We start from the raw sequence: 11004 nt of genomic DNA, 5'->3' as shown, positions 1-11004 counted from the left end.
TTTGTATGATATAGTTATTTAGAAATCCTCTTTCCATCCTATAATGGAGATGGTTAATAACAAATCAGTTAAATTCAGTTGAAACTACTGCTAAGCGAAGTATATGCTGTTTTTTAGTTAAATAGATAATGTCGATTAAATTGAATTCTTTAACAAATAGACATATGCGACGCTTTGCAACGATGCACCGTTTTATGAATAAAATCAAAGTGGCTAACGCGGTTGTGGATTTGGATGGTGATGAAATGACAAGGGTCATTTGGAGGGAAATTAAAGAAAAGGTGACAAATTTTTATGTTTAAAATATTTTGTCATAAAGTATTTTTATGTTTAAAATACTTTATGACAAAATGAAATATATTTTGATGAACCTAAACTGGTCAATTTGACCAGCAAAGGCAAAACTTCAGAACCCATTCTTCCGTTGATTTGGGTTTTGTTCTATTCGCCTTTATATATGTATCTGCTAATTAGGAAGTGCTACCATGACTGAAAATTTTATAGTTTTTCTAGCTAATATTACCTTACTTGGACATCGATATAAAGTATTATGACCTCGGCTTGTCAAACCGCGACAGAACTGATGATAGAGTAACACTGGAAGCCGCTGAAGCAATTAAGAAATACAATGTTGGAATTAAGTGTGCAACAATCACACCTGATGAAGCTAGGTGGACTTTCTATAATTGTATTTTTCATCAGATACACTGTAAATACAACGTGAATGTTCTGATGAACATTTAGCCCTTCTTGCTTTAATGTATTTTTCATAAATATTAAAATAAAAAATTATAAAGTGGAATTCCTTTGCAGACTTAAAGAGTTCAATTTAAAGAAGATGTGGCCAAGTCCAAATGGTACATTACGAAATGTTCTTGGCGGAACTGTTTTTCGTGAACCAATTTTATGTAAAAATATACCAAGACTTGTTCCTAGTTGGAAAGAATCCATCATCATTGGACGACATGCATTTGGTGATCAGGCGAGCTATAGTTTGTTTCGTTGATGTATCTCTTAAATGGAGTTGGCTCGACTTGTTATGAGAGTTCTTTCATGCTCATTGATCTGCCAAAAAAAAAAAAATTAACGATTTTTTTTGGCTAAGAAGAACACCATTCTTGTTTCCATATTTCTAGCAAATCCATGAGTTTCTCATTCACTGATATTCTGCAGTATAAAGCGACGGATATCATCGTAAAAAAGGGTACGAACTTTCAACTCTGTGAAATCGTTGACAGAAAAGATAAGCGGTACGACGTATTCACATTCACTAAAAGCGGTGGTGTTATCATGGGAATGTATAACACCGATGAGGTATTTTTTACAAATCTGTGATAGTTAAGCATTAGGGAAATGTTTAATGAATTATGCTTTAAAACCCGAATAAACAAGAATTAAAAATGGTCCTGTCAAAATGAATAAGACGAAAAACCAATAACTTGAAATCAAATAGGAGCACTTAGGAAGAAGTCAGAAAAATTTTTAGCCAGAAAGTCTCAGCACTTACTTCTGCGGAAATTTCTGGGCACTTATTTGGAAAAGTCTTATTTGTTCATTAATTACATCCTTTTTATATTGGTGAACATGAAATAAGAGAATTCAGCATTTATTTGTGTTTAATATTATTTGTATTGTATTTCAGAGTATCACTGATTTCGCGCACTGCTGTTTCCAGTATGCTATATCGAAGAAACTCCCACTTTATCTGAGTACGAAGAATACAATATTGAAAAAATATGACGGCCGTTTCAAGGATATTTTTAAAGATGTTTACTTTAAGTATGTTTGTTTTACGTTGCACCATTATGCTGTATGAAATTAGATGATTTCATACAGCATAATGGTGTTTTAATGTTTCAGGAATTACGAAAACGATTTCAAGAAACTAAATATATGGTATGAACATCGATTGATCGATGACATGGTTGCTCAAGTACTGAACTCTTGCATCTTTTTTGTTGAAATTTCTTCTAAATATTAATTTAAACAAAAAAAATTCTTCAATTCTAAAGTGATTCTCTGTTTCAGGTGCTAAAAAGTGCTGGCGGTTTTGTATGGGCATGTAAAAATTATGATGGTGATGTACAATCAGATATCATTGCTCAAGGTTGGAAAATAATCTGAAAATCATTTTTTAATGATTTCTTCAGGGCTGCAATTGCAGATCTGTCTTTCAAGATTTCCAAATTTCAATTTTAAATATGTCACTGCCTAGGTTTTGGGTCGCTAGGTTTGATGACTTCAGTACTGATGTGCCCAGATGGTAAAACAATTGAAACAGAAGCAGCACATGGTACGGTAACGCGGCATTATCGAGAGTACCAAAAAGTAATTATTACTTCTGATATATTATAATAACGTCTAATGTAATCAATCTTGAAATGGACAATTATTATCCATTTCAAGATTGATTACATATGAGATTAAACTTACTGACCAAAATTTTTGAAGGGTAATCCAACATCAACAAATCCAGTCGCATCCATATTTGCTTGGTCAAGAGGATTGGGTCATCGCGGTAAGCTGGATAACAATAATGAACTTCAGAAGTGAGTCGTTTGCATTATCCTTAGTGTAAACGACTAAAGTGAGAGGTTGAAAACAAGTAACAATCAAAATGTGACAGATTAGGCTAATTTATTATAAAATTATGAAAAAAAAAAAAAAAAAGCACAAACCGTAGTAATCTAAATGTGCTCAGTATACGATAATCCACTAACACTGGAAGAAACTACGATAATTAGAAAATGAATTTCTATTCTGCTATGTACTATCATTGCTCTGCATTAGGTTTACACATACGCTAGAAAAAGCATGCATTACAACAATTGAAGAAGGGAAGATGACAAAAGACTTGGCAATTTGCATACACGGAACACAAAATGCAACACAAGCCAGTTATCTGAATACGCAAGATTTCCTGCATGCTGTCGAAAGCAAACTACAGTTCCTAATGAAACAAAACTGATTCGAATTATTAAGAACTTCTAAAAGAGATGAGAGCTGACTTGAAGATTCATTGGAGACGCACCAACACTATGGCTGGATAATAAACGCCTATATCACGTGTCCAAAAAAGCATTTGATTATTGTTACTATAGATTAGGTTAATATAGTAGTTGCAAATGATAAAATATACTTTTCGACTTTTGCTTTTGACACAGTTAAATTTTCAACTAATCTCTCAACCAACTTTGCGCTCAAACAGATTTTAGAACAAAGTTGCTGCTTACGTGCTATGTGAGTCTCATCAGAATTAAACTTAAGTCCAGATTAAAACATATAAATAAAGCTGAAATGAATGAAGAACAAAGAAATGTTATGATGCCAAGCACAAGTTCGAGTTAAATTTTTTTAATTTGACATCCTCGCACATTTCTTCTTTTTCAGTGGATACGCATAACTCTGTGCTTTCTTTTCTTTTGCAAAGAAGAAGTTATTTTTAGTGAATGCTCACATCCAATTTCATTCACTCGAAGTCGCTATCTACTCAAAAGAACACATTTTTATTCTTCGCAACTTGTTTGTCGAGACTTCTCTGACAAATTATATTAGGTCCAGAACTGAAAATCGCCGTCGTAGATCTCCAATATCTTGAAATATATGTTCCTTTACAACAACAAAAAGGGATTAAAGAATACAATATACTGTCAGATAAATAGAACTAAAAGAGAAACATGGAAATCACAACAGAAACTAATGAAACATTTAAGCGGCAAATAATTTTATTCTCAATACAGTTGGATTTAAAAAAAAAAAAAACATTGAACGATTACCTACTACAATTATATCACGGCCCAATTCTTTTTGGGTTTTTTTCCATTCTACTTATCGTATGAATCCTCATTTAAACTAACAACACGGAATTCATTGGATTAAATTCCAAACTGATAATAAATGAGATCCAGCAAAAAATAGGCAGTGACTAAAAGTGAAGAATTAGGACAAATTAACATTATCGCCTCAAAGATCCGGAAAGTTTTGCACAAAAAAGTCGCTCTCCAACGACACTTCTAGCAACTAGCTTTTGCTTGAACAGGCTGTATGGGAATTTCCATGGTTGCTTGCTTGTTTGTAAACGGTGATTCCGCTACCGGAATGCACAGTGAACGAGTACAGCTAATTACTAATGATGGCATCGCATCCGTAAATTGTTGAGATTTCAGCACACATCCAAAATGAACTCGAGCTGAGTCTGACCATATATTATCTGCCTGAACTAGTACTTTGCAGAGAAGTCGATAAGTCTGCGCAGCAATCTTTTTGAACTCACTTTCTCGAGGGCAGAATAGAACTGAACTTCGATCCGGATAATCTGTCTGCAAAATTTATTTCCTCATATTAACCTATTAAAAAAAATCACCAGTTCAACACTTTTGTCTGAAGCTTTCCCATTATTAATATTATCTTCTAATATGCTAGTTTGCGAATTCGCAAAGTATTTGTTGTTATTAGATAACAAATATTCCGTCGAAATTATTCTCATTTATTATTCCTCGGTAATACACTATGGTAATTATTCTCAAATATTCCTTAATACCTTGCAAACTCTAGTAATCAGTCTATAATATCATTATTATCTCTTCTTGTGCATTTACTTAGACAAACCAACCTTTATTCTGAATCGAGAAATATCATTTTTGCTAAAATTATGTAACAGAATATTCATGGGGATTCCAAGTGGCAATCCAGCGACAAAACACACTGGCTCACTGGGAGTTTCCGATGGTTCAACAATCTAAAAACCCATATAAAAGATACTTAAAGAAGGATAGGAAGTTGAGAATTCAATCGCAAAGAAATAAAATTATGGAAAATGCTTTAAAGCTTTATGTTGCATAAAAACGACAAAGTTTTTCATTCCAGAATATCTTCTAATACAAAGTTTATGGACCTGAGCCCATTTAACAGAAATGCTGCCAAGCGATGCAAATTTCTTCTGCAATAGAACAGCATGAGATTGCAATAAAGCAGTTAGACTTGAACCGCTAATGAATTTCTTCGCTTGTGTTGCCACAATAAGCTTTTCAACACCAATTAACACTTCAGCAGTGGATTCACTTGGAGACACTGTCAGTGATCGACATCTTCTTAAATATACAAACTGTAAGGGAAGAACATGGATAATTCATCTACATATAACATGACAATACATTTTTCCCAATGTTTATTACAGATTACAAAAAATGAATATCCGGCATCTTGAAGAATTTCAAAAAATAAACGAAAAAATAGCAACTGTATAGATATCAAAAAGGAATACTCTTTAAATCGAATCACTTCCACTTCGATAAGCTGCGCTGCATTTGTGTAAGCTCCAGGTTTTATATCAAATAATGCTGCCAGGCGTAAAATTGAAAGTTGGAAATGAAATTCTTCCAGTGTGCCTAACATCATCTTATCCACAGACGAAAAGTTATTATCAATATGCTCCAAAAGTCTAAAACCCTGCAGAGAAAAAAATTAAGACCATCTTAGAACTTCTGAGTGAAAAGAAGGAACTAATGTGGAAACATGAGAATTTTTACCTCATCAATAGCGTTGAGTGCAGTTTCTAAATCACCACCATATGAAAGAATTTTAACACTGAGTTCATACTGCGTGAGGATTTTTAATAAGCAAGACAAAAATTGTGCCGTACCAGCTACTCCTTCATCACCTTCACACAATGCATTCATATCTCTGCAGAAATAAGAATTATTTCAATTCACGTAGGAATTTCAATTCACGATCAGAACTGGTGAAGGTATTCCTCACCATCAATTTGAAATCTCTTTCTTCAAACTTGAAAAAATATTTCCAGATCAAGAAGCTCAGTTCGTAAGAAGTACCATCATTAACTATTTTAACTTGGCTTTAATGGCTACATTGATATCCAATACCAATTAATGTAATAAACTAGAGATACATATTAGAGCTTTTCATTTCTTTGGTAGCCGCCAATTAATTATTTTCGCGTTATATTCGTGCCATATTCAAAATTTAAGCACATCGCTTGAAAAATGTACTTCAGTAAAAGTTTTTTTTCAATCATTCGTTGTTGATAAGATCGGGATTGAGAAGCTTCTTGCATCATTTCATATGTACGCTCCAGAATGGCACGAGTTCGCTCTCCAGCTTCTGCCAATTTTTTATTCATAGAAATATTATTTGTGTTCGAAGTATTATCATCCGAAAATGCCTAAAAAAATACAAGAATTTTACAGAAAAATTTCTCGACTTATTATGATAATATGATTCAATCTCATAGCTAAAAACTCACGTCAATCGCAGGCACTAAAAGAGGCATTGAGCAGCGCAAAAATTTATAATGGCGAACAGCAAACGCTGGCAATAACGAACATATGGGATCATGAACACTTGCCGCATTTAGTATTAATATAAGCTTCGCCAAATCTGCAAAAAAATTTAAGGAAAGAGAAATCTTTTCCAATAATCCTAAAGCTTAAATGCAATATTAGCTCTATTATTTTCAAACCGTTTTATAATCTGCGAATTTCTGATAGCCTCTAGAATTAAATACGGCAAAAAGTATATTAGTTTGTTCATTGTTTATGCCAATAGGTGAATGATCTATATACATTTTCTAAAGCCCTAAAAATATGCTCAAATGAAATACTTACAGAACTGATCATCAACTGCTGGTTCTGTAATATCGAAGACAGGATGCAATTCCAGCAGTTCATCTGACAAAAGTTGTACGAATGTCGCATGATGACGGCCAAGATCACTCATACATCTAAACAATTTTAAAAATATAAATTCTGAAGTGGTTTTATTGAAAAGTACAGTAAATTTAAAAATTCCTTATAAAGCACTAGATTATGGTATAAAAGACTGGACTTACTTGAAAATTGATTGACGATCAATCGGGAATCTTCTCATACAATTAAGTAATGCTTTGGCAACATATAGAAGGCAATCAGGAGTACCCAACGTTGATCTTGATAAAAGTACACGCAAAGCTTCTCTACTATCTGGGAAAGCATCCTTAAATGCAATAATGACAAAAAACAAAAAATACAAAACAAAATTAAACCAAACCATTTGTACTGCAAAATAATAAGAAAAGATTATAAAAACAATACAATACTGACATCCAGAACGGTCAATATAGTGTCGAGTTGCTCTTTCTGTAATATTCCATGAACAACCAACGGCGTCAAGGCGCGTACAGCATCTAGGCGCACCTAAAACTAGTCCAGATTTTACGTTTAATTCTCATCTTTTATTAGAAAAGAAATTATCTGCTTCGTATGTAAACAGCCTCCTAATGCTACAAATTGTTATTTTATTATCCCAAGTGCAATTTTGACAGAAAATAACACAGAAGGATGAAAATGGAATCAAGAAAACTGATAGAAAAACTTGAAAATATATCATGCATCAAAGTTAATGCTTTCCAATGAAACTACAGAACCTGCTCAATCTCATCGTTGAACATATCAGCTAAATGATCTAAAGCAGCAGCAGCTAAGAATGGACGAGCAGATGCTAACTGGCCTAGAGAATAAACACCAGCCTGACGAACAACTGAAAATTTTACAGCTAGTACAGAACATCATGCTCAAAGAATTCGGCAAAAAAAAGAGCAAAACAGATGAAACAACTTTTACTATAGTGATTAACAAAAAATTCACCTTTACTGCCCTTTTATATAGTAATGTTTTCGAAAATTTGAAACTTCATAGTTAATACTGATATTACCAAACATACTCATAAATTCATCTTCCAATGCTGTAACGAAAGCACCACAAGCTCCCGAAGAAATGATGCTAGCTTGTTCTTCATCGAACCTCTCTACTGGAACATCTTCTCCCAGTTTCTTCCCCGTTGACCATTCACTTGTTGCTTGTAAACGGCGACGTCGTAATCCGTATGCTTGAGGTTTTTTTGAAACACCATCACGTGTTTTTGACATCTAAAGTACATAAATAAATTCATTACCGCAGAATTCTTGTCGAATCTGATAAAAAAAAAAAAAAAAACTTATCCTCATAGCATTCAATAGTTTCTTGTCAAGAGTTTGATCCAAAAAAGAGTCGGAAACTTGTTGGAAGTCACCCAAAAGTCGAGCAGCAATAGCACGAACAGTGACCTAAAATAAAAAAAGTATTAATTCATACAACTTGAACTGCTTGTAAAATTCCTTTATCGAAAAAATACAAAAGCATTACTACAAGGAAATTACAATCTGACAAGTTCACATCTTATCTCACTTCAACATCATTGATTGCGTGGCACACAGCAGCAAATGCATCGTCAACTAATCGAAGTTTTGCACCATTTCGGCCAATGACTTCCCTTAACATTTTGTTTTTCCTTATAAAATAATATTCATAAAAAAATATGAAATTTTCATGTAAAAGTAAGCCAATATTAAATTTGCTAGTTGATTTAATTCATAAAGCATAACGGATGAAAAAAAAACAATATCATTATTGATTACTGATTATTACGTTTCGGGACGATGATCTGCGAATAGTTTTAATATATACAATGCTTCTGTTCGAACTATTTTTGACGAGTTTTCACATAACTGAAAATAACTTCTCGATGTACGTTCAAAGTACCAGTAAAAAAAAAAAAAGATGCAATCTTAATTTCATCAAACCTGTTTAAAAAGAGCACGTCAAAGTGAACGTTGATAATAAAGCGGCAGAAACATAAATAAGTTTTTACACTAAAGTTTTGAATGTTGCAACCAAAAAGGATAAATTTTTCTTTTCATATTCTTATTCAGATTATTCACGTTTATGGCAGAACTTTGAAATAGAAAGAGATACTTTTAATCTTGACCTTTTGGAAATACAAGAACTCTGTACTCATTTTTAAGCTTTGAAATAACGTATTGTAGATAAGTTTTAGTAATATGGAGCTCAGTTCATATTAAAGTTATAGATACATTTTTCACTTGCTGATAAATAGAAAAACTGAGTAAACGACCACTGGCAGCCATTGTCGAAAGACCTTTAACTGCAGCTATTCGCACCCGAGAATCACGATCTTCAGCCATTTTCGATAAAAGTTTTTCGAGCCATAGAAACTCCTGTACTGAGCACTGCATCTTACCTAAAAACGCATACCAAAAGTCATTACATATTTAAATCTGTTGGTAATAACAGCCTCTTCGCTAACCGGTCATTACTTTTCTCTCCTTTACTGCTTTACTGTCCACGTCTTAGCCCGCTTTGGATAGCTGAAAATTCACCGCTGTTAAAAATTAGTTAAAAAAATCTAATAAATTGTACTTTTTAACAAACAAGTCACGAAAAAATTAACAGCGGCGATACGATTGTTTTGGTCGGTTGAGCGCATACTCTCTTCAGCCATACAATTCATTTGCTGCATATACTGACCCATTTTTAAGCCTTCAGATAGTGCCCACTCAAAAAGAGCTAACAATGATGCATATGTAGCAGGTCGGTGAAATATACTGCAAAGTTATTTTGATTAGAAAAGTAATAAGTAAAAGAAATACAGAAACATGACTTCCACAAAAAAAACTATCCAACTGAAACATAACTCTTAACGCTTTTGAATAAGAAAAAACAATTTAAAAGCAATGACAAAAACGTTTAATATCTGTCCATTTAAGAACTATTCTATAAACCAGCTGCATCTTTAGTTGCAATGTTGATGTTGCAATGAGAACGCTATTTAATAATCAAACAGTTCAATTAAAAAATAAAATTACTTTTCAACTAAAATATAATTCAAAATCTTTTGAAGAAAATTTCATTGCGCATGAGATCTTGTATAATGCTGAAGGATAATCATTTGATGAATTTTCCCTCTTAATTTTTAAATGACCAATGTGCTATTTTTAATACAAAGTTTCCCATTTTTCTACCCATCAGACAAAAGACTTGGAATTCATTCAGTACCTACCTTGTTTCCCTCTTATCCTTATCATTGGCCATCAGTACTACGATTTCGTCCCATATATTTTGCTTCATGTCAACTGATTTGCAAATATGAAGCGCGTATAGTAAACAAGTATTAGTTATGGCCACAATTCTTGAAGCTCTTGCTATTTGAATCAAAAGTTTAGCACAACAAAACCTTGAATCAACACTGAGAACAGACAAATGTTCTCCGAAGAATTCTCGCAAGCGTGAAAATACCCTAAATGGAGAGCAAGGGATCTATTAAGAAAACCATTGACACTAATAAGAATTAAAATTCAAATAAAAATTGAGAATCTACCCCAACTTATCGCCATTTTCTGTGCATTTCAGGCACTCTTCCAGCACCACATGTGAGATTCGACCAGATAGTTTCAATCCCAACTTTTCAGATTGAGTTTTGGAAAAAGAATGTAAACGCGGTCTCTTTGAATCCGATACTGTTGAAGATGACACCGTAGCCTGCAACTATTCTAAGTCTTTATTAAACAGTTAATCGATGTGGAGGATATCATGTTGCCGAATTTTTTGAAGCTTTCATATTAAGCGGTTTCTTCACGAAATTCGATCACGAAATTCTTACGGAAATAAATTCAGCTGTGTAAAACGGAAACTTTCTCATGAAATGAAGGTTCCCTTAATTCGGTAAGCTTACATTACCAGAAAAAAAGAAAAAACATATACATTATAAACATTACTATAGACAAAACTTACCACAACTCTGGTGACTTCATATGAAGGTACGCCTTTCGAGACTTGTGGTGCATCGCTAGGTCTTTCGCGCTTCAGCCGATGCAATGATCGGCACTGCAAATCCTTCGAATACTTCGATACAGAAGCACTCCCGTGTTGCATCAGTTGTGTATCCAATCGCGAAAACGTAACAATTTCATTTGTCGTCAACAAAGGCAGTCCGTTAGATTTGTGCGCTAGGAAGGATGACTGGAGAAATGACAGGTAGTAGGACTAATCTTCAGTTTTCATATCTTTAGAGTCTTTATTTCTTCGTGTTGTTGTGAAGTTATTCTCTAATTATATACTTTTCCTACTTATTTAGCACTTTGTTTTTCACAGGATCTGTTATTTCTTCCTCTCT

At 33.4% G+C, this 11004-nt stretch overlaps 2 protein-coding genes across 3 annotated transcripts; one reads left to right on the top strand and one right to left on the bottom strand.

The window, feature by feature from the left end:
- Positions 1 to 164: 164 nt before the first annotated feature.
- Positions 165 to 2968, top strand: Bma-idh-2 (Uncharacterized protein; the record flags this gene model as incomplete). Its single annotated transcript, XM_001901216.2, has 10 exons — positions 165 to 281; positions 514 to 671; positions 814 to 982; positions 1174 to 1314; positions 1643 to 1779; positions 1861 to 1933; positions 2029 to 2107; positions 2216 to 2328; positions 2452 to 2549; positions 2791 to 2968. 10 exons carry the CDS (start codon positions 165 to 167, stop codon positions 2966 to 2968), a joined length of 1263 nt encoding a protein of 420 aa, XP_001901251.2.
- A 1045-nt stretch (positions 2969 to 4013) lies between these two features.
- Bm6175 (Uncharacterized protein) lies at positions 4014 to 10763 on the bottom strand (the record flags this gene model as incomplete). Of its 2 annotated transcripts, XM_043080442.1 has the most annotated exons (20): positions 4014 to 4319; positions 4613 to 4738; positions 4895 to 5090; positions 5264 to 5448; positions 5529 to 5682; positions 6009 to 6181; positions 6263 to 6396; positions 6624 to 6739; positions 6848 to 6990; positions 7098 to 7190; positions 7421 to 7533; positions 7717 to 7921; positions 8051 to 8098; positions 8220 to 8304; positions 8460 to 8539; positions 8906 to 9072; positions 9252 to 9436; positions 9892 to 10128; positions 10210 to 10370; positions 10623 to 10763. In XM_043080442.1, the coding sequence occupies 20 exons, from the start codon at positions 10761 to 10763 to the stop codon at positions 4014 to 4016; spliced, it is 3048 nt and encodes a 1015-aa protein (XP_042936376.1). The 2 variants fall into 2 exon arrangements, with proteins under 2 accessions (XP_042936376.1, XP_001901250.2); XM_001901215.2 differs by lacking the exon at positions 9892 to 10128.
- Between the last annotated feature and the right edge of the window lie 241 nt (positions 10764 to 11004).

The sequence above is a fragment of the Brugia malayi genome (assembly GCF_000002995.4).
Source record: "Brugia malayi strain FR3 genome assembly, contig: Bm_v4_Chr3_scaffold_001, whole genome shotgun sequence".
In the NCBI taxonomy this organism is placed as follows: domain Eukaryota; kingdom Metazoa; phylum Nematoda; class Chromadorea; order Rhabditida; family Onchocercidae; genus Brugia; species Brugia malayi.
This window is presented reverse-complemented; position numbering and strand designations above follow the sequence as displayed.